The following is a 22,256-nucleotide window of genomic DNA, read 5'->3' on the forward strand; positions in this document are numbered from 1 at the left end:
ACAGATAATTATATGATTATGAATTCACAAGGTGAGAAACATCAGCATTGCATCTTTAAATGTCCTTTGTTTTTCGGGAGAGTTTGTCAACTTGGAGTAAGGACAACAGGGATGCATGAGATGCAGATGGTTTTTTTGTGGTTGTAAAACTGGCAGATTGATATTTCTTTGATATGTTCCAGATAACATATTAGAAAATTCTGTACATCAAGATTTCAGCAACATATTTATGTGCACTTTCTCTCACACAGATGTGCGAATTTAACTAGCAACCTTGCGAGGATAATCTTTCAATCGTGAATTTTACATCATCTGGACATGGATACATTTCTCCATAAAGGGCAGACCACATGGGTAGCACAAGGCAAGGAGTGTTCAATAACCCTCCTGATGAACAAAAAGGTTAACTTGTTAATTTTTCTGGAAAAACAATTGTAACCAACCGTATAGACAATTTCTGAGCATAATTAAACTAAATATGAATATATTGTTTTATTACAATTTCAGATGTATTACATTTGTTTTACAAAATAATCCAGACAGGTCTGGCTGACTCAGAGTGACTTAAACAGCCCCTAGATCTTTCTGACACTTCATGCAGCCTATTTTATATTTCAAAAATAACTTTTAGACTTGTTTGATGTAGTATTGTATTGCTGTGATTATTGTTGTTATTGTTAATATTATTATTGGTTCATGAATGAAATCTTAAAACATTTATATATTGGTTTTAGTTGTGTGTTTGGTTTCTGGATTTGGAATTAGACTTTTGCCATACTGGTTGCAACTTTATACTTTATAAAGCAGTTACTAAAATTGAACATTGAACTTTAACTTCCAACTGATGTGCAAAAGATAATACAGTCATGTATTGTCTTGAGCAATGTGTGTAATTAGGCAGCTGTGAACTATGCCAGCACATGCTTACAGCGGGTTGGGACAGCTGCTGCAGAAAGAAATACTGTTTATGGCACAGAGAGCTAGAATAGAATAGCCTAATCAAAGCTAATGATTGTGCAGATTTTCTGCCAAGCGGCTGTTGACTTTTTTGCCTGATCAGAAATAGCAGCTTCATAATGTTTAATTGCGGGAAGGTTAGCCTGTAATTAAACACTCCATTACATATTCTCGTATTATAAATGAAAATATTGATATAAATAAATCTACGGTTTATCAGGGTTTGTTTTGGGGTTTTTTCTGTACAGGTATATCTTCAACAGCTGAAAACGGACCTTGGCCTTTATAAAGACTTTCTCAGTCTTTCGCACCGTCTCATTTGTCGGTGAGGCCGGCGGGGCGGATCCCACACTAGAGTGAAAGAGAAAAATAAAACAACACAACAATAATAACAACTTGACCGTTTCGTACAATTCGCTAGCAAGCTCCCCTGTGGATACATACCATCAAGGTGGGTGAACCCGTAGTCGTGCTACCGAGATAACGCCGCTCATCGTCCGGCTGCTGGTTTAGCACGCGTCGCTGTAGCTACCAGACAACCAAGCTAGCAATGCGTGAAGATGCTAACCTAAGTCAATGGTCTGACTGTGCTAACGGCTGTGCGGCAAGGGCCATTTTACCAAACCTCAGAGATAACAACAACGAACTGACCACACTATTGGGGGGAATGTTAGCCACACAGCTGCTGTCGAAGACACATCTTTGTGGCTGCAGTTGTAGTGAAAATATTGAGAAAAAGATAATTGCGTGGTTAAAATCCGTCCTCTCCTCAGTTCACACACAGTTCAGACCAAAGTTAGCGAGTTGCCATAAATAAATGGGTTTTAAGGCTTAAGGGAGGTCGTAAGACTGGTGGACTTATTTAGTTATGAATCTATATTTCGTGTATATTTTGTGTTTATATCGCTTACAGTTGTGCACCACCTGTAGTACAGAGTTACTACAGTTGTTACTTGCTGTTCTTGTGCCATTAATTCCCACTTCAGCCGCTTCCACCACTTTCGTTATTCCGTTTATTACGATGTTTACTGTTGTTAATACATGTGTAATCTCCGGTGATAGTTGTATCTGTCAATCTATTCGTCTTGGCCCATTGTGTCATGCAATCTGATGTAGAAGTGATGATTCATAACTCGACCAATAAACTGAAAGGACATCAACCAGCAACACATGTTATAAACAGTAGTAAAAGTTATTGTTTAAGCAAAACGGCCAAGACATCTTTTTACAGGTTCCAGCTTCACTTGGTGGTTCGTCCGTGTTTTTATTTTCTGTTTTGAAAAGACTGAACTCTTACCTTCAGATTTTGGACTATTTGTAAATTGAAAACAAAACACATTTGAATATGTTGATTTGGGCTTTTATAAACTATGATGGACGTTTTAAGAATACAATGATCCAACCTTATCTCCTGATATTGGTATCGATACCTCAACTCGGAGTAACTGCAGATAATATTTGCTCATCCAAATATCTTTTGCTTTCTATTTAACACATTTAAAAACGGCCTCTTTTTATTACCACTAGAAGATAACCATTCACACTTCATCATTTCCAGATGCCCTCAGCGATGAATGCAAATACGACGGTGCAGTCTGCCAGCCCAGATGTGGGATCCGCTCCAGGGTCAATGGGCAATTTTGGCGGACAGCCCGAAGTTATGAAGCAAGTGCTGTGTGTCCTCGACAAGAAGGTCCGCAACATGGAGAAGAAAAAGGTGAGTTCAGTCCAGAGCCATTTGTCTCCAGATCCTTCCTGATAACGACATTCCTACGTCTCTGTTGTGTACAGTATGAGGCGTGACGGGTGTCCCACGCAGAAGCAATCCATAGCTGAAGGGCCTTAAAAAATGTAATTGGTCTGTATTTTTAAGATGCATTAACATTTAGAACATGTATTCTATTACAGAGTAAACTGGATGACTATCAAGTCAGGAAGGATAAAGGGGAGCGTCTCAATCAGGACCAGCTGGTGGGTGCATTGAAGCCTTCATCATTTTGTACATAAGAACAAATCCTGTAATTCTTTAAGCGTATTATAACCTAGTAATGTGTCATGTTCCTTTTGTCTTTCTAGGATGCACTCACCAAATTCCAGGAAATCACATATAACTTGGAATTTGGCCGCGATTTGCAGAAGACGTTCATCACACTGGGACAAGATGTAAGTGTGACTGCTTTTTTTTTTTGTGTGAAAATGTTCCCTCGGAGTGGTTTCCACCCTGACTTTTAGTAACTTGACTTCATTGTGGCTCATGTATATTATCACTAGATCCAGAAGATGGTGAAGAAGTCCGCACGGCGGGAGCAGCTGCAGCGGGAGGAGGCAGAGCAAAGGAGGCTGAAGACAATTCTGGAGCTGCAGTTCCTTCTGGACCGGCTGGGAGAGGACAATGTGCGGCAGGACCTGAAGCAGGGAGTCGGCGGCTCACCACCGCTGACGGACGCAGACCTTGCAGCTTTTGATGAGTTCTACAAGCTTGTGGGGCCAGACCGTGACCGGAACGTCAGGTAGGTCAGAGACGTTGATACCTGGGTGAGGTTGAGATGCAAAAGACTTGATTTAGTTTTTAACAAGAGGATCTGTTCAACTTATCTCTACACCTGCAGGTTGGTCGACCAGTATGAAGAAGCATCTGTGCACCTCTGGGACCTGCTGGAGGGGAAGGACAAGGCCGTGCTCGGGACAACATGTAAGTGAAATTGAATTCGGAGACTACGAATGATTGCGAGCAGTCAAGCTCAATATTTTGTCAATGATTGCTTTCGCTTATTATTTTCAGCACACACTTAGAAAACTAATTGGCAACCGTTTTGATAATCAGTTAATCATTTTGGGGAATTTCTGAGAACGATTTTAAGGTTTTAAACAAAAAAAGAGTTGTCAAATGATCTAAACATGACCTTCTAGTCATAAGGCACTGCAGGCCACGAACCAGTCTTAATATGTCAATGTAGCATGTGCATTGTATTTTGTTAATGCAGCTTGTGTGCAGTGTTGTGATGTGAAAAACCGGGGCTCGGGGATATGGGCGTACTGCATTCTCAGCGATCCGGCCTCAGGACTCGCAGTGCTGCATTCTGCTTGGGGGGGCTGAGCGCTGTGGACTTACCCTGACTCAGCAGCGGGGCAGGGTGCCAGTGGCCCTGCCGCCTGTGGCTCCACTGGTCAGATCTCTGGAGCCACTTTAGGATACTGGTGACCCAGTTCGCTTTAGTGACACCGGCCAACACATTCACCTCACTCACTTGGGGACTCGGGGTGATATTTATTCAGGCAGCAGACTTCTTGGCCTGACGCCTGAGGCAGTAAAGGAAATAACACTGACCTGCTTACTAAAGCCTGAGTGAGCTTAAAGGCTCTTCTAGTACTTTCTAGTGAATCACAAGTCACGATTGTTATAGTATCATTTATTATCTGATCAGTCAACAGTTTAGGACATTTTAGCCCATTGGATTTCCTAAAATCATCGATTTATGTTCATGCTGCCGTAGTTTTTAGGTTATTATCAGCGGTGCCGGCCAAAAAGAGTGCAATGCAGAGAGGCGGCGATTAGCTATCCAGACGAGCAAAACAAAGAGACTTGTTTGCATTAAAATGCAGATCTATGTAAACAAAGCACAGAGAACCCGAACTTACTCCACTATACCTTTACATTGCAATTAGTTGTTTGCTTCTATATTAATACTCTGTGTCCTGTACATAGAACCGTTAAGGTTTGATTATTGCTTTTGCTGATTTCATTTGAAGTACTGAATTATATAGATGATTATAACGATTTGAAACAAAGTTTTCAGAGGCCTCAAAGTGGATATTTTATTTTGTTTTCTGTCATGCTCACAATGTTGAGTTTGGGACTGATAAACACTCTATTTAGCTTTGATTGCTGCATTGTGAAGTCCGGCTGCTCGCTGAACTTAAATGATCTTGTGCCTTCATTCACATCACCTGCTGATGTGGTGCTTCACCTTTACACTGTGATCTGTAGGCTTTTAGCTTTTTTATTTCGTTTTTTAACCTGTTTTTTACTGTTGAATCAGTTTGACATCCTGGATATTTACCCTTGTGTCTGCTACTCTCTGAAATATTTTTACATTTTTTTCCAAATATTAGATATTTCTTCAGGGAGAGCTGTTAGTGACAGTGTGGGCTCCACAGATTGTTGTGATTTGTATGGATTGCTTTTGATTTAATTGCTCACTATATTATTCCTCTCCTAGACAAGGCACTGAGAGAGACTTTGGACCAGGTTCTGCTGAGTGGGTACTTTGACCGGGTTCCATCTCACCAAAACGGAGTGTGTGAGGAGGAGGAGGAAGAGCCAGCCTCAGCGGTGGCGGCGGCGGCTGTGACAGCAGCAGCAGCAGCATCAGCCCCCGCTGTAGCAGCTGAATCGTCAGAAGCAGAAGAGCAGAGTCAGACTGCTGATCCAGGTCCTGATCGCTCTCCGAAGTCATGACATTAAACTCACTGTTTTAAAAAAATGCTCATGTAATGAAGCCGTAACGATATCGGCTCTGCATTCTCTAAATAGTTTTTCTCTTTACAGAAACTGAAATAATTGAGGAGTTCACAGATTCCATTGCGGTGGAAACAACAGAGGTGAGATTCATTTTCCTCTTTCCAGTAAAGTCTTGGGGCTGATGTTATCTTTGTGCTGATTTTTTTTATTTTGTTCCCTCCAGTTTATAAACAGACAGTTCATTCCAGACGGCCCGTACAGCGGCAGTGAGAAGGAGCAGGGCGATGAGTGGACCACGGAAACAGAGGTACGCTGCAGGGATGTTGGTTTTCTGGGATTTTCACTTTTTTTCCTCTCTTGTGTTGATGAATATTTTCCTGCTGTAGATGCAGCCACAATAATAGAAACTAAATGTTTTATTAACCAACAAAATACTCTTTACTCAAATAAGCAATGTGGCTGCTGCTGTTATCACGTGACATCTGCCTTTTCATGTTGAAACTGGTTATGTGATGTTCAGATTAGATGCATTCATCAGTGCATCATATCAGACTCTGAAAGAATTAAAAAATATATTTTGCCTTATTTGACAGTGAAAGAAGAGACGCAGGCTAGAAAGTCATTTTCAGATGTTTTATCCATTTGGCCGGTTTTGTTAGTGGTAATCAGATCTGTAGAACTTATAATGTTGTAGATACTTATCGCCTTATTTCAATCCCTGTAAAGTAAGAAGTCAAAGTATGTCTATGAATATTTGATATGAGACACAAGTTTAGAATATTTTGTTGAACACCCCCTGGCGTTTAAGAGAATGCTTGAAACAACACGTTGAGCATAAACACCTTCGTGCATGCTCGTAGCTCGTTAGTAACTCTCATCCAAAAAGCTCCATACCAGTTTTCAATTACACCTCGTGATGTATGGTCCTTATTCACCTGTTCTGCCCGTCTTCCGCTCTCAGGCAGTCGGTGCCATGCAGCAGCAGCAGCAGCAGCAGCAGCAGCAGCAGCCTGCGGCTTCACCTGTTGCTCTGGAGACCCACCCCTTGAACTTGGTGTCTCCTGTGCCGCCCTCTGACCCCATAGTCAGGAAGCAGGTGGTGCAGGACTTAATGGAACAGATGCAGGGAACGTACAACTTCATGCAGGTGGGAGCTGTGTGCTAGTAACGACTGTTTACTGTAGATAATTAAGCACTGTTGCTCATCACATCTCTGCTCTCAGGACTCTATGCTGGAGTTTGACGGACAGCCCATCGATCCTGCTATTGTCTCAGCACAGCCGATGAAACCTGCTCAGAACATGGACTTACCACAGATGGTGTGTCCTCCGGGTATGTTCTCCAAAGAGAAACTTACTTCTGATGTGTTGTGTTAACATCATACTACATCATACTGATCTTCTTAGTTCACCCAGAGTCCCGGCTATCGCAACCCAACACTGTTCCTGTCCAAGCTGAGCCCACACAAGTAAGCAATCAATCTTGAATGGACAACACTGATTGTGTGGTTAAAGACATTTTGAGAGAGAATATGTTTCATTTCTACTTTTGTTTTCAGGTTCCTATCGTCTCCCCAACTCCGCCCCCCACATATCAGACCTCACACACGCCAGATCCTCGACCCTCAACAGAAAATATCGACCCCATCCAGGTAAACATGCTGCTCTGTGAAAGAGTCTCTTTGTGTAACTAGTGTCTAACTTGAGACATTTTTTTTTGGGCAAAGGTCTTATTTAACATTCATATTTTTAAATTTAACAATGATCAAAACATATTTATAATCCTCAAAGCAAGGTACCGCATAAGCATACGAACAGAGACAGTATTTAGCAGACTAAACCTACTGGAATCAGCCTGTAGAATGCCCAACTGATGCAAGTATTTAGTTAAAGGTTGCTAAATTATTTAAATAGTCGGGGAAAATACCAAGGACATGACCTCAGTTAACAACATGAATCATATCTTCATCTCATTTTAAAATCCTGCCCAGAAAATGTAAAGAAATGGAATTTAATAGTGAAACTGCACTTAAATAATAAATGACGTAGAGAAACGTTTCGGCCTGCTGAACTTGTGTGGTCCCTGTTCGACAGACCTCCATGTCCTTGTCGTCGGAGCAGCCTCCGCCCTCTGCAGCTCACTCGCCCGTCTCTCAAACGCAAGTTTTCCAGCCTGTTTCCAAAGCTCCACAAGGCAGTGGCATCAACGTCAACGCTGCACCATTCCAGTCAATGCAGACAGTAAGAAACTCGTAACATTACTGAAGAATTGCCCACGTTGTCAAATAATATATATATTAAAAGCATTTATTGTGAATATTTGACATGTCGTGTAGTTAAAAAAGGTCTCTGCAGGACTTAATATAGAAAATCACCAATGACTTCCAGTAGGAATTGCTTGTGGAGTCCTTAAGTGCCCTCTCATCATATTGCAGTTGCATGGGTTTGTAGTGAAGCGGCTATGTCCAGGAAATAATGAGTAACGGCCTTTACTCCTAACGAGCCCGTGACCTTTCCTCTGGTTTTGGCTTCATCACAATGTGGCCCTTGTCCTCCTCTCAGGTGTTCAACCTCAATGCCCCGGTCCCACCAGCTAATGAGACGGAGGCTTTGAACCAGGCCAGCCAATACCAGGACAGCTACAACCAAGCCTTCAGCAGCCAGTCGCAGCTTCCTGTGGAGGAGGCCGAGATGCAGTCAGAACAACTGCAATCTGGTGGGCTGATTTTAAGCTTTCTTCATTATGAACTTGCTGGATTGATTGTGCCAGATTTACCTTCCTGCCTTTATGTAACTACAGTGTGTTCAGCTTTGACTGAAGGTTGACTTGCAGCTGTTCTGGGGCAAACCAACTCTGTTTGTTTTTTTAGTAGTTGGTGCCTTCCATTCCCAAGACCAGTCAGGAGGCCATCAGCAGCCTCCCCAGCAGGGCCCAGGCTTCGTCAGGCAGGGTCAGTCCTTCTACAACAGCAGAGGCATGTCTCGCGGTGGACCTCGCAATGCCAGAGGCATGATCAACGGCTACAGAGGCTCATCGAACGGATTCAGAGGTGAGCTCACAACCAAGTTGCAACCTCTAGTGCTGAAGAATGAAGCCAACGCCAAAGTGCCATAAACTGCTGTTCCTGGAATGGCCACTTGGAGCGGCTCCAAAAGCGAGTTGTTGTTGTTGTGCAGGTTTTTTGTTTTGTTTTTACCACCTTTTGAGGTACGATGAGGGCAAACACATGAGAAGAATCTTTGCACCTTTTCAACTGTTAAATGTTATTGTTTTGCATTTAATGATAAATATTACAGTGCTCTTAAAAAAGAAACATGAAGTGAATTTAATTCCTCTGAGTGTATTTAACCTAATGCTGCTGTTGCCTTTAAGTTCATTTTAAGACATTCTGATTAATTTAGAATATTTTTATGTGTTTTATGTTTTTGTGGAGTTGATACTCAACAGTGACTTACATTAAAGTGACACATGTGCTTGTTGTCATGTAAAATTGCATGCATGTCTGAAAGGGGCTAAAGAGCCAGAGTTTCTTTTATTGTTGATCTCAAGAGAAGCATTTTAAGTGTTAAACTCTTCCTATTTTAGGTGGCTACGATGGTTATCGCCCTCCTTTCGCCAACGCTCCAAACTCTGGTTATGGACCGACTCAGTTCAACACACCTCGGGATTACTCAAACGGGAATTATCAGAGGGTATGAAAGAGCCATTCAGACCTCACACTCGATGTGTTAATGTCATCTTTGCTGTCTCTAGGAGTAGTTTCTAAAATGTCTTTTCCCCCCTTCTGTTGCTCAAGGATGGTTACCAACCAAACTACAAACGTGGAGCTGGTCAGGGACCCAGAGGAGTGTCGAGAGGCAGCACTCAGGCGATACGATCCTGAAAAGGCCTTTCATAATGACTGTGACTGATTAACTTGCACCACACTCAAAATTCAAGATTGCATTTGCCCAAGCTCACTCATGTTCTCTCTTTTTTTAAATTCTTCATCAGTGGTATTTTTCCTGTCTCTTTAAATCAAAGTAATGCCTGCTTTGATATTTGGAAATATTAAATCATTTAAAGTCTGAAACACAAGCAGAGTTGTAAATCCAATCATCGATTTACATAACACCATGTGTTAACAATATTCCTGTAAACTTGAAAGATTTCATAAGTTATTTTTTGTACAAAAAAATGCACCTGCCACTGCTGGTCCAACCCGTGGGAGTTTATTCCCCTTCTCGGTTATTTTTCTGTCATTTTGGTTTTAAAAAAAAGAAAGCGTTTTATGTTCAATGAGCTCCCGTTTCCTTGTTTGTAAATTGATGTTGCTTCAAGAGTTTCAATAAAGTTGTGTTGCATACCCCATGCTTCAGCCTCAGCTCTCTGCTGTACAGTAACAAGAGTCGGTGAAAATGTGTCGACTACTAAATGCTGCAGTGGATCATTATCTGTTCTAATGATTACTCTGTACTCTGGGTTCATTTATCTTATTTTGAATGGTTCATTTATTGCATTATATTTCAGCTGCCTGTGATACAGCAACATGTTGCTCAAATCACTTTAGAAACGGGCTGTACATTTTAAATTATTTATTATTATTTAACCGCGACAATAAGCAGTTTTAAGTTTAATTTGGCAGTTAAGATAAATGTGATTCATTGCATTAAATTCCCGACAATTGCTTTGAAGAAACCAAAAAATGATTGTTCACGTGTTTGGAAGTTGTGCTGCCACAGACAGCCGCGTGCTCATGAGGAGAGTCATGGTTATTATCCCCGGAGCGACTGCTCGCAGGCAGAATTGCCGCCGTCGTTGGAATTACCAGTCTCGATTTAAACCGTCATTCTGGATCCCAAATGCCAATCATCGTCACACCTCTTAAAGCATCAAGGTAAATGAAGCAACAGGCCACGGTCGATTGGTTCATTGTGTTGCTCTTCGACAAAATGATGTCCGAAAATGGAACCATGGTTGACAGTTTTAAAATTGTTCTCGTTGACCACCCACTCAGTCCAAACCCCGGAGATAAACTACATACGATCACGCTAAAGAAACCCACAACATATTCACATTTTAAACATAACAGGTTAATTTTTTGACACAATTGCTTAAAAAAAATACTTAATCGATGTATTGTTTCGAGGTTTGTGTCTATCTTTCTATGTATCTGTCTGTATGGACCCAAAGTCTATCTATCTATCTTTCTATCTATCTATAGATAGATCTATAGATGGATAGATAGATAGCTGCAGTTTCAGTCTAATCGTTTCAGTTGTAGAGAATTCCACCTGTCAGACTAAATTCAGGGTATTTATCGCTGTGTCCCGGAACCCGTCGCACAGATACGACGTTACACTCGGGGTCCTCCGTGAACCGATGTCTCCACGTGAGTGTATCAACAGCATGATGGCGTGCATGTAAAATTCAGCCCTGGACTTGTTTGAATTGTATGAAGATTGAACAACAAGCAGTTTGTGTGACAGAAGGTAACTTTATTAGAAACGAAGTGTTTAGTTCTGTGTTTCTTCATCGCGTTGTGGAAGAGTTTGGTTTCCTTGTTGCCGTTAACTCTCCATTTGTTTTGGCAGCAAGTTAGCTCGATTCAATCCTTCCTCCCCATTTCATTTTGACGTAACTTTATGGGTGGTTCTACAACGTTTACTGTCGTACTGTATCTCTGATGTTTTCTTCTACATGTGTTTTTTCTGACTTCCCTCAGTGGCAGTGAACAATGGCGACAGTCCGCAAGAAGGTGGACAACAGGATTCGTGTCCAGATAGAGAATGGTGTCGCTCTGCACCATCGGACCATATATGTGGTGGTGGGAGATCGCGGGAGAGATCAGGTAATCCTTCCCTCCCTGTTCTTTTCAGGCACATTTGCCAGTTTAAATTAGCTTTCAATGCATGTTTACATACGTCTCTTTACATGGGGAATGAAACCTACTAAATCTGTCTCTGATCCAGGTTGTGATTCTGCATCACATGCTGTCTAAAGCAACCGTCAAAGCACGACCGTCTGTACTCTGGTGCTACAAGAAAGAACTGGGATTCAGCAGGTGTGTGTGTGTGTGTGTGTGTGAGACTAAACTCATCTCAAGAGATTTAACTGTTTGCCGTTTATTGTGTCAAACGGAAGAAGGGTGTTTAATTTGTCAAAATTGTCTGAAACAGCAATCGGAAGAAGCGCATGAGACAGCTGCAGAAGAAGGTAAAAACTGGCACTCTGAATCTGAATCAGGATGACCCGTTTGAACTCTTCATCGCGGCAACCAACATCCGATACTGTTACTACAACGAGACGCACAAGATCCTGGGGAACACCTACGGCATGTGTGTCCTGCAGGTGAGTTACGTGAGGACAGATGTTGGGAACCACTGCTGTAGAATACATGTATTTGACTCTTAAACTCTTTTGTTTTTTTTATGCCACAAAGGACTTTGAAGCCCTCACTCCCAATCTCTTGGCGAGAACCGTTGAGACGGTAGAAGGAGGTGGTATAGTGGTGATTCTGCTCAGGACAATGAACTCTCTCAAGCAGCTTTACACGATGACTATGGTAAGACCATAACCTGGTCCATCTCCATACACGTCAAACTCTGTTTGCTTCACTCAGGATGAATGTTGGTTGTTTTCATCCAGGACGTACACTCTCGATACCGGACGGAGGCTCATCAGGACGTGGTGGGACGGTTCAATGAGAGGTAAGTGCTCCTCTGACTTTCATGATATATATATATATATATATATATATATATATATATATATATATATATAAAAAATATTATATATATATATAAAAAATATTATATATATATATATATATATATATATATATATTATATAATATATATATATTTTTTTTCCAACATACTGTATTTTATGACTTTTATCTTTTATGTAACGGTTTTACAATTATTTTTCATTTTGTTCCACTGTCTCTAGATTCATTCTGTCACTTGCATCCTGCAAAAACTGTGTTGTCATCGATGACCAACTCAACGTCCTGCCAATCTCCAGCCACATGGCGAACATCAAGCCTGTCCCTCCGAAGACTCAGGTAATTATAATAGAGGAGAAACAACTCTTTGTTCAATCAGTTAGTTGATCAACAGACAATAATCTATCCATTATATGTTTAAGTAATTATCAATTAAATGTGAAGAACATTTACTGTTTCCAGAGCTCCTATGTGAATGTTCTGCTTTTCTCTGTTTTATATCATTTTAAAGTAAATATTACCGGGTTTTGAACATTTGGTTGAAAAACAACAAGATATTTAATAAAGTCTTCTTTGGCTCAGGGAAATTGTGGCAGGCATCTTTCAGCTTCATTTATCGTTTCACTGCTTATCTATATGCACGAATGTAGATCCACAACAATAAAATCAAAAAGCACAATTCACTGCTTGTTTGTACAAAATGTAGATTACACAGGTTTTAGCTAAAGCTAGCTACCGGGGGGAAGTAAATCACTATCCTCGTCCCGTTCTCGTTACGAATGGTTGACTCACTGCCTTTGTGCCGTAAATTGGGCCTTCATTTCGAGCCTGGCGGCAGACAGAGTTGCATTGCTGAAGTCAGGCTTATCGGGAACCAACCTAAACGATCAGCATTTACTTCATAATAAGCTAAAGAAAAAAATCCGTATCCTTTATGAAGTTTGCCTACTTGCTGCTTCTTGATGCCTGACCCGTCGTCTCCTCCCCTTCAGGAGGATGGTTTGTCTCCAGGAGAACAAGAGCTGAAGGATCTGAAGGAGTCCCTTAAGGACACGCAGCCTGTGGGTGTGTTGGTGGAATGCTGCAGGACCATGGACCAGGTCAGGACCTCTCACTCAAGACATTTACCAAGTCAACTTTGAATGAATGCACTAAAAACATTTTCACTCACGACACTGACAGATCACAACAATGCTCCATAGACATCGCACCTCAGCAGCCGTAATATTAATAACTTTCGATGCTTGTGTTGCCCTCTAGGCTAAAGGCTTGCTGAAGTTCATTGAGGCGACCTCGGAGAAGAACCTGAGGAGCACCGTGGCTATGACTGCTGCCCGTGGTCGAGGCAAGTCTGCAGCACTGGGGCTGGCTGTGGCTGGAGCGGTGGCTTTTGGGTACAGATTAGTTTTATGTCATTAAAATGATCATTTTTATCGATTACATTGTCTTACGTGCTTTTGCTAATGATGGTTTGACATTCTTTACAGCTACTCCAACATCTTTGTAACCTCACCGAGCCCGGACAACCTCCACACCATGTTTGAATTCATCTTCAAAGGCTTTGATGCGCTCCACTATCAGGTAACCTGCCTGAGGTGCTTCTCTCGATCAGCGGCAGTACATTCATGGTGTTGGCAATAACCAGTTTATATTTATATATATATATATATATTGCATTTGTAGGAGCATATTGATTACGATATCATCCAGTCCTTGAATCCAGACTTCAACAAAGCTGTGGTGCGGGTGAACATCTTCAAAGAACACCGACAGACAATTCAGGTAAACAAGACCATACCGCTCTTCTCCGCTTCTTGTTTGTGTTTACAGTCGTCAGTGAAATACTCATATCTCTTCCTGTCCGTGCGACCCACAGTACATTCACCCAGGCGATGCAGTGAAGCTGGGCCAGGCTGAACTGCTGGTCATTGACGAGGCGGCGGCCATCCCTCTTCCTCTGGTTAAGAAACTGCTGGGGCCTTATCTGGTTTTCATGGCTTCGACCATCAACGGGTCAGTAAGGGGGCTGGATGATATCGCATCATCAAATGCAACATTGCTTTGGTCCAAGAAGGATTACACACAGACATTTGGAGAGACTATTTTTAGTAATATGGATTTTATGACCAGTGATGTCGAAGCAATACTTATCAGTAATATTTGTACGGCTGCAAAACATATTCTCGATACATTGTTTGGTGTATAAATATCTCTCACAGTTTCCTAAACCCAAGTTAACAAATTTAAATTGCTGGTTTTGTTTGACCAGAAGTCTAAACTCCAAATATATTCAGTTTAGTATCGTAGAACTAAGAAAACATTCACGCTTGAGAAGCTGCAACCAGTGATTATAATTCATCAATTACTGAAATAGTTAATATTTCCGCTGATTCGTGAATTTCTTCTTCGTGTCAGCTCAAGCTATTTGCATTTCTCTGCAGGTATGAAGGCACCGGCCGCTCTCTTTCCCTCAAACTGATTCAGCAGTTGAGGAAGCAGAGTGCCGACAGTCAGCAGACCATGGCAGCCTTGAACAGGATCATCACCACAGAGAGGCTGGCAGCCGGTAAATATCCCGGCGTTTTTGTATTATCTGTGTATCTGTGTAACTGCCATGTTTCTCTGAAAACGGTGGATTGCTTCCTCTGGGTTGGGAGGGAGTTGTTGCACGAAGTGAAGCAGTTAAAGTATCTCTGGGCAGGAGATGGATGGACTGACTGCTGTTTCTCCGGCTCTGTTCACAGCTCGCGTTCTCCATGAGGTTTTTCTTCACGAGTCTATTCGCTACGCTCCAGGGGATGCAGTCGAGAAGTGGCTGAATGACCTGCTCTGTCTCGACTGTCTGAACATACCCAGGCTCATCTCTGGCTGCCCACTTCCTCAGACGTGTGACCTGTATCCTTCGTGCACTTTAAAGGCTTAATGTTAGCCCCGGTTTAGACCGGGCCTGTCACCGCTATCTCGTACTACGGATTTTGTGTGACACATAGACAGACTATACTATGACGTTATTATGAAGTACTATATATATATATATATATATATATAGAGAGAGATTTATTTGTGACATAATATAATATGGCTTTTTTTTCAACATACTGTATTTTATGACTTTTATCAAACTTTTTTTAATATACTTTACTATAACTTTTTTGCAACATACTAGTTAATACAGGCATTACTTTTTTTATGAAATGATGCATGTCTTTTTTATGATACAATATGTCTAAATATATAGTCTAAAGCAAAACAAGTTTTAGTTTCTTCTGCGTTTGTCCTTAATCCACACGTTTCAGCTATTACGTGAACAGAGACACGCTCTTCTGTTACCACAAGGCATCGGAGGCTTTCCTGCAGAGGTTGATGGCCCTTTACGTGGCATCGCACTATAAGGTGATGTCATTCGTTTGTATTCACATAACTTGCTTTTCCTCAAGGAGCACAATGTCCTCCACACGGTGTGAAGTCATTCTCGTGTTTATTCACGCAAATGATTTCTTGGGTCCAGAATTCACCAAATGACCTGCAGATGTTGTCCGATGCTCCGGCACATCACCTTTTCTGTCTCCTGCCACCGGTTCCTCCCACGCAGAACTCACTACCTGAGGTCCTCGCTGTGGTGCAGGTAAGACACTCCAGACCCCCCCCCCCCCCCCCCCCCCCCCCCCCCAATGAAACCAGAGCGAAGGCCATGCCGTTCATTTGAAAGCAAACCTCTGTGATAAGAGGAAAGTCCTCCACCGAATCAGACATTCCTTATTCACTTAAAGCATTCAAAAACTATTTTAGCCTCTCCCTCTTTTCTTTTTTTGCTTGTATCTTTTCATTCGTGATGTTTATTGACTTGACTCACTGTATTGGTTTTTCTCTCTCCCTCAGGTGTGTCTGGAGGGAGAAATATCTCGGCAGTCCATCCTAAACAGTCTGTCCAGAGGAAAGAAGGCCTCTGGTGACCTCATTCCCTGGACGGTGTCAGAACAGGTGCCCACTGGTCATGAATCTTTTGACAAAGTCGTTACAGCTCACGTTTCCAAACATCCATCAAATCCTCTGCTCCTTTCGTTGTAGTTCCAAGACCCAGATTTTGGCAGCCTCTCTGGAGCCAGAGTTGTGCGAATTGCTGTTAATCCAGATTACCAAGGGGTAAGAGTTTGCCTACCTCAGCATGTTCACCCACCTTTTAACTAATCAGGGTGTACTGTATGTAACTGGTTTTCAACCTGTCCACTAGATGGGCTACGGCTCCAGAGCTCTCCAACTGCTGCAGATGTACTACGAGGGCAAGTTTCCCACCATGGATGAGAGCACGCAGCCGAGTCACAATGAGATCACCTCCGTCAGCAGCGAGGTAATACAATTAAATGTATTCAGCTATATCTAAAAGACTCCATTTCCTTACACGAAGTGTAACTACAGTAAAACACATTTTAGAGATTACACTAGACATCGGCCTTGTTGTTGTCTCTTGACAGGCTGTCAGTCTGCTGGAGGAGGTGATCACTCCACGGAAGGAGCTCCCTCCTCTGCTGCTGAAGCTGAGTGAGAGGAGAGCAGAGAGACTGGACTATCTCGGAGTTTCTTTTGGTCTTACTACACTGCTGCTCAAGTGAGTTTCCTTTAATATGGAGAAGGGGTTTGTAATATTTTTGCAGATTATTAAATGTCAAAAATGTGTTTTGCAACCTGACAGGTTCTGGAAGAAAGCAGGGTTTACTCCAGTCTACTTGAGACAAACCCCTGTGAGTATAACAAATACAGTTCTATGTGTATGTACACTGTGCTGTTGTGCTGTTGTCACATTATTGTTGTGTGTGTGTGGTCGTCTGTAGAATGACCTGACAGGAGAGCACTCTTGTGTGATGCTGAAGGAGCTGAACACAGATGAAGTCACAGAGCAGAGCCAGTGGCTCTCTGCCTTCTGGAAAGGTGAACTTCCACAACTTCTCCTGCACTGCCTCTGGAGATCTAGTTTGTTTCAACTTATCACAGTTTGACCGAACAGTTTTTTGTTCCCTTTAGATTTCCGTCGGCGCTTCCTGTCTCTCCTCTCCTACCAGTTCAGCCGCTTCGATCCAAGCCTGTCACTCAGCGTCCTGCAGAACAAGACGTCCAAGGAGGAGACGAGCAGTAAGACTCTTCTACTAACTAACCCTGATCAGATTCCCTCTGCGTCTCACAGACCCGATCTAACTTCTCTTTGACCGTCACAGTTCTGACGAGCTCTGAGCTGGCCTCCCAATTCAGCCCTTACGACCTCAAGCGTCTGGAATTGTATTCGAGGAGCATGGTGGACTACCACCTCATCATGGACCTGATCCCCACAGTCGCTCGCTTGTTTTTCCTCAAGCAGCTGGGTGACATCTCTCTCTCAGTCGGACAGTGTGTAAGTTCCCCCCCATTGGTTATGTTGATTTCCTTGTCATGAGTAGTTTTCTTGCGATGGGTGTTGATTTTCCCTGTTTTTCTTCTTCTAGGCGTTACTGCTGGGTATAGGGTTACAGCACAAATCGGTAGATCAGCTCGAAAAGGAAATTGGACTCCCAAGCTCACAGCTCATGGGACTCTTCAACCGCTTGATCCGGAAATGTGTGCAAGTAAGACCATGATACATATTAAAAGCTGCCTTTAAAACTATTGGAACTACATTAATACTTTGAATGTTTACGATCCTAGGTCTTCACCAGTGTCCAAGAAAAAGCCATTGAGGCAGAGATGGCGACCTCAAAAGATGTTTCCATGGAGCCGACTGTCAGAAGCCTTACTGATGATCTGGTACGTGCTGAACAATGACTTGATCAAAACTGTTAGTCGTTTATCAAACAAAAATGCAAAACATTTGCTGTTTTCAACTTCTCATGCGAGAATGAATCTGTGACCAACAGAAAGAAGCAGCTCAGGAGTTTGATGAGAAACACAAGCAGGATGTAGAGAAAGTGAAGGAAATGGACATGGAAGAGTGAGTATGAGGTTATTAGTTTGAAGCATTATGAATTGGCAATGTCTACTGCAGCTGCAATGACTTCCTTTTGTATTTACAGGTACAAGATCCGTGGAGATGAGGAGGAATGGGACCAGGTGTTGAAGAAAGCAGGAAACACAGCTGTTGTTAGCATCAAGAGGTATCGTGTTATTTTGGATCTTTGGCAAAAGTGTGTTTGTTGTAAAAACATGTTTGTAATGATATACCGGTACTACTCCCAACAGTGACAAGAAGAGGAAGTACGATGAAGGAAACTCCAAAGGGGCTCCCGAGCACGGGAAAGTAAAGAAGGAAATGCAACACGGCAAATTCAAGAAGAGCAAAGACAAGCGTGGCAAATTTGGAAAGATGGCGTGAGTGTAAATACAGCTGCGCTGATAGCACCGTGTGGGGGTTCAAAGCAGAATCAACATGATCTGTAGTTTGGACAGCACCCCAAAGCCTGGATATCTGTTGATATTGTGTTTTTATTCTTAGACTTTTTTTTTTTAACTTTCTCACCGGGTTCATCTGTATTTCTACAGTATGTTGTGACAAGTTTGTTGCTTTGATTTATGATGTGTGCAACATTGCACAGACTCTGTATATTAGCAGAAAATAACACACTTACACTTGTTGTACTAAATAGATATCATTTACTTTCAGTTATTACAAATATTTTATCCAGTATGTTAAAGGTTATTGTAAAAACGTTCTAGTAAAGTTCAAGCTGAAAGGTGAGGTATATGATTGGCTGTAGGTTCCACTGAAAGGGTCACTTGAACACCTGAGGCTTTATAGCAGCCCACGTCTGTTTGAGCTGCTGTTTCACGGTGTCTGGTGCAAAGATACAGTCTATCGCCTGCAGGGAGAGTTTCCATACGTCTTCACGACTGAGCCCAAATGTGGAAGCTGCCAGCTGATATTCTTGAGACAAGTCTGTACTGAAGACTCCCTTATCATCAGTCTGTAATGTGACAAAGAATAAATCATTATTCACGTTAACCATTAAGTGTCAGTCATTCAAACTGTGTCACTAAAGTCTTGTATAGTATGCCATAGTATTTAAAAAAGTTAAGAGTATAACATGTCATATTAGTTTGTCAAAAAGCCACAAAATATAAAAGTCAAAAAACATAGTATGTGATAAAAATGTCATAGTATGTTGGAAATAAAGTTATAAAGCCATGGTGTAGTATGTCAAAAAGGTCATAGTATATTATAAAATAAAACAAAATCATGGTATATGTCATAAATGTAATAAAAAAAGTTATAGTATGTCTAAAAAAGTATGTCGTAAAAAATTCATAGTACAATGTTATATTGTACGTAATAAAAGAGCCATGGTAGATTAAGCCATAGAAAGCAGAGTATTGCTTTCACATCTTTAGATTTTTTTGGTGAAAAACATTTTATACATATTCAAAGTAAGGTAACAAATCACAGACTGAGGTGTAATGGAAGGAAACTTACACAAATGATACTTGGATGTCCCATCTGGTACCAGTACTTGAAATGATGTTTGGAGTAACACGGTACAGTTTGTCCTTTGACGTTTGATGTCAGGCAAAGCTCTACAAGAAGAAAAGGCCGCGTCAACTTACTGCGCACAAACAGAAAATAATAATTTCATCTCACTCTTACCCAGCGGTATGTTGTTCGTCACCACTTTGTCAACAAGACTTTGAGATCCACCCACTTCAGGATGCAAGAAGGTGCCGTGACCGATCCTGTCTGGAGGAAGAGTCAACAGCAGATCTGACTCCTCCAGCTGTGATGGTACCTGCAACAGTTGTGATGTCAGATCACAGATAATGTGACGACAGATACTGAATAACATTAAGGTCGTACTTCTGAGAGGTGCAGTGACAACTTCAGTCCACAGTTCTTGGCCCTCTGCAGAGCTGGAAGTAGATCTTTGGCATGGCCAACCTTAGGATGAAAATTACGATCAGAGCCACGTCTTTGTGTTTGTTGTATCAGTTTATCTTGGCACACTAAAGAGCACTTGAGCTCCACCACACTGGGATAAGTCACAGCTACTACTACTGATGTATGCAATATTGGCTGACCGTTGGATCTCCACTGAGGTCAAGTCCCACCACCAAACCGTCAGTAGACAGCATGAGCTCCTCCGCAAGCTTCACGGTCTCCATCGCAACTTCAGTCCCATTCCTGCGGTCAATTGCCAACAAAAACCTTCGAGACAAATGGGCAGATTTTAAATTGTCATTCGAACACTATGCAGTATTTTGGTGGTTTTATCACCAGTGAATGATGCTGGTGGGAGTGTGTGAAACATCTCACACACCCGGAGATACATTCGTGGACTTGTAGCGAGTTAAAATAAAACAGGCTTTGCCTACCTGACATCAATGTCCACTCCCTCACTTTTACACTGTTTGATGGCCTTGATGACAGTTTCAACATATCTCTTTTTTGTCAATCCTATCGGAAAAACAACAAAACTCGTGAGCTTAATACATTGATAAAATAATGCCGATAGTAAAACACTTCATCAAACTATAAGTTGACATCTTTACCTGTGTTTTTCTCCTCCCTTGGTGTACTCCTCAGCTCTAAATATTTGACGCCATCAGCCGCAAACTCCCTGATAACATCTGTAGCCACCTGGAGAGAAAGAAAAGAGACACCTGTCACTGATATATTGGGCGCCCCCCCCCCCAAAAAAAAGACCCTCTTGCTATGTTTGCCTAAAAGACAGAAAAAGTCGATTTCAATTTGAACAAACAGCCAAAACTCGCCATCAGGATGTCCTCCTCCGAGTCCACCAGCTGATGAATGACTTTGAAGACCTGAAAACACCTGCGGACACACGCGCCATGTTGTTACAACGTTCAACACAAAGACCCTCTTCCCACTACCTGTTCACTATTGTCAGCATGAACACACTTAATTGTTTACCACTCTATACAAAGAAACAAATCTACTTTAATGCCAAATGAATTGTTTCTATATCACTTATTTATTTATTTTAAACCGAATAATGTAACGATAACTTACACCAATTGATGGATTCGTTAATAACGCTCTTGTTAAACTTTTTATTTGAGTTAACGTTATACTCACTCCTCCAGGGTCCTCCGCTGGCCTTTCCCGATAGCAGTCATGCCGTGCTCGATGTTGAGATGCGGTTTTCGGCTGATGAGCTTCTCGATGGTGTGGCAGCTGACGGAGCCGTTGAGGTGCGCGTGAAGCTCCTGGTGACAGTTAAAACGTTGAGGTCAGCATGTGGCTACCTACAAATGTTAACTAAGTTACATTTTACCGTCTTTAAACTCCTCCGACTGGCTTCCCTTCCAAAAGATGTAACAATACTTTTGTGACTTACCACTTTTGGCAGCTCCCGATAAAAAACATCCGCTTCATTATCCATCACTAAATTGAACAACGCCTGCGATAATCCGTGAGCCCTGAGTTGTTGTCTCTGCCAACTAGCCTCTGTTTTCAGTCTACATTTTCCTGTTGCACCAGAGTGCAACACAGAAATAAGCCCCCCCCCCTGTTTCCAGGCGATTCCCTTCGCCAAGGTTCCGTTGTTTTTAATTCTTTATTAAACAAAATAACACAATATAGATTCAGTGTACAGGGGATAGTACACAAATAGAACAATAACAAAAGAGCCAGGGATATATCACACTTAACAATATAGTAAATATAATAGTTTAAAACCTACTGAAGTCGAATTAGAAAGTAGTTTTATATATTGCGCCGCTGAGCAACATCCTTCAGGAAAACTAAATAAAACATATACCTTCTTATCATTATTGTTAAATTTTCATTTAAGAACATCTCTTGTTAAATAGTAATCAATAGTTTGTGTTTATGTTCTTTTAAATTTCTGCATGTAGTGATTGGCAGGGTAATATTTATCAATATTTCTGAAGGACACGTCTTAACCTTATTCACGAGTAGGTATTTGTGAGGAAGCCTCCAGACCTTAAGCTAGTGTTTTCTTCTTCTGCTGAAATAAAAGCTTTGCAGTCTCACTTTAGAAGTTCAAAAATGTAAACGTATGTTATGCAATACTTTTCCTTTCCTTCAAAGATAGTATCTTGTTTATTTCAACAGGATACAGACAATGACTCTTATATCCTTATTAATGTATTCATTTTGTGTAGCAAAACTTACCATATATATATATATATATA

General features: G+C 41.6%; 3 protein-coding genes across 5 annotated transcripts; 2 read left to right on the forward strand and 1 right to left on the reverse strand.

Moving 5' to 3' along the window:
* The first annotated feature begins 1,275 nt into the window (after positions 1 to 1,275).
* caprin1b (cell cycle associated protein 1b) lies at positions 1,276 to 9,771 on the forward strand. Of its 3 annotated transcripts, none has more exons than XM_079279596.1 (18): positions 1,276 to 1,408; positions 2,516 to 2,674; positions 2,866 to 2,928; positions 3,034 to 3,120; positions 3,229 to 3,467; positions 3,567 to 3,649; positions 5,178 to 5,390; positions 5,507 to 5,559; positions 5,643 to 5,741; positions 6,417 to 6,566; positions 6,643 to 6,751; positions 6,826 to 6,887; positions 6,978 to 7,070; positions 7,513 to 7,659; positions 7,981 to 8,134; positions 8,289 to 8,468; positions 9,005 to 9,111; positions 9,216 to 9,771. In XM_079279596.1, the coding sequence occupies exons 2-18, from the start codon at positions 2,516 to 2,518 to the stop codon at positions 9,300 to 9,302; spliced, it is 2,085 nt and encodes a 694-aa protein (XP_079135722.1). In that variant the 5' UTR covers positions 1,276 to 1,408; the 3' UTR covers positions 9,303 to 9,771. The 3 variants fall into 3 exon arrangements, with proteins under 3 accessions (XP_079135722.1, XP_079135720.1, XP_079135721.1); XM_079279594.1 differs by having other exon boundaries at positions 5,643 to 5,726; positions 6,381 to 6,566; XM_079279595.1 differs by having other exon boundaries at positions 5,643 to 5,726; positions 6,381 to 6,566; positions 8,292 to 8,468.
* A 999-nt stretch (positions 9,772 to 10,770) lies between these two features.
* Positions 10,771 to 18,711, forward strand: nat10 (N-acetyltransferase 10). Its single transcript, XM_079278197.1, has 29 exons — positions 10,771 to 10,890; positions 11,124 to 11,249; positions 11,371 to 11,462; positions 11,578 to 11,749; positions 11,841 to 11,963; positions 12,047 to 12,108; positions 12,350 to 12,464; positions 13,118 to 13,225; positions 13,386 to 13,519; positions 13,613 to 13,706; positions 13,809 to 13,907; positions 14,002 to 14,138; positions 14,567 to 14,691; positions 14,870 to 15,020; positions 15,422 to 15,518; positions 15,634 to 15,750; positions 16,005 to 16,106; positions 16,194 to 16,268; positions 16,357 to 16,473; positions 16,598 to 16,731; positions 16,816 to 16,864; positions 16,955 to 17,051; positions 17,145 to 17,252; positions 17,336 to 17,508; positions 17,600 to 17,719; positions 17,799 to 17,897; positions 18,008 to 18,081; positions 18,164 to 18,244; positions 18,330 to 18,711. The coding sequence occupies exons 2-29, from the start codon at positions 11,136 to 11,138 to the stop codon at positions 18,460 to 18,462; spliced, it is 3,102 nt and encodes a 1,033-aa protein (XP_079134323.1). The 5' UTR covers positions 10,771 to 10,890; positions 11,124 to 11,135; the 3' UTR covers positions 18,463 to 18,711.
* Positions 18,712 to 18,852: 141 nt separating this feature from the next.
* On the reverse strand, positions 18,853 to 21,562 carry mapda (N6-Methyl-AMP deaminase). Its single transcript, XM_079278208.1, has 10 exons — positions 21,437 to 21,562; positions 21,175 to 21,305; positions 20,850 to 20,910; positions 20,628 to 20,715; positions 20,451 to 20,532; positions 20,157 to 20,283; positions 19,936 to 20,016; positions 19,729 to 19,867; positions 19,558 to 19,658; positions 18,853 to 19,051 (listed from the first exon to the last, which is right to left on the reverse strand). Exons 1-10 carry the CDS (start codon positions 21,479 to 21,481, stop codon positions 18,860 to 18,862), a joined length of 1,047 nt encoding a protein of 348 aa, XP_079134334.1. The 5' UTR covers positions 21,482 to 21,562; the 3' UTR covers positions 18,853 to 18,859.
* Between the last annotated feature and the right edge of the window lie 694 nt (positions 21,563 to 22,256).

This window comes from Melanostigma gelatinosum (assembly GCF_949748355.1).
Source record: "Melanostigma gelatinosum genome assembly, chromosome: 1".
Lineage (NCBI taxonomy): Eukaryota > Metazoa > Chordata > Actinopteri > Perciformes > Zoarcidae > Melanostigma > Melanostigma gelatinosum.

Excerpts from the sequence above, each read along its gene's own strand:
- caprin1b (XM_079279594.1), top strand. The coding sequence starts at position 2,516 with ATGCCCTCAGCGATGAATGCAAATACGACGGTGCAGTCTGCCAGCCCA. Across the intron at positions 2,929-3,033 it reads GTCTCAATCAGGACCAGCTG|GATGCACTCACCAAATTCCA; the intron begins GTGGGTGCATTG and ends TTGTCTTTCTAG. Across the intron at positions 7,660-7,980 it reads CATTCCAGTCAATGCAGACA|GTGTTCAACCTCAATGCCCC; the intron begins GTAAGAAACTCG and ends TCCTCCTCTCAG.
- nat10 (XM_079278197.1), top strand. The coding sequence starts at position 11,136 with ATGGCGACAGTCCGCAAGAAGGTGGACAACAGGATTCGTGTCCAGATA. Across the intron at positions 12,109-12,349 it reads GTGGGACGGTTCAATGAGAG|ATTCATTCTGTCACTTGCAT; the intron begins GTAAGTGCTCCT and ends CACTGTCTCTAG. Across the intron at positions 17,253-17,335 it reads GTCCAAGGAGGAGACGAGCA|TTCTGACGAGCTCTGAGCTG; the intron begins GTAAGACTCTTC and ends TGACCGTCACAG.
- mapda (XM_079278208.1), bottom strand. The coding sequence starts at position 21,481 with ATGGATAATGAAGCGGATGTTTTTTATCGGGAGCTGCCAAAAGTG. Across the intron at positions 21,306-21,436 it reads ATCGGGAGCTGCCAAAAGTG|GAGCTTCACGCGCACCTCAA; the intron begins GTAAGTCACAAA and ends AACTGTCACCAG. Across the intron at positions 20,533-20,627 it reads AAGGGAGGAGAAAAACACAG|GATTGACAAAAAAGAGATAT; the intron begins GTAAAGATGTCA and ends TTTTTCCGATAG.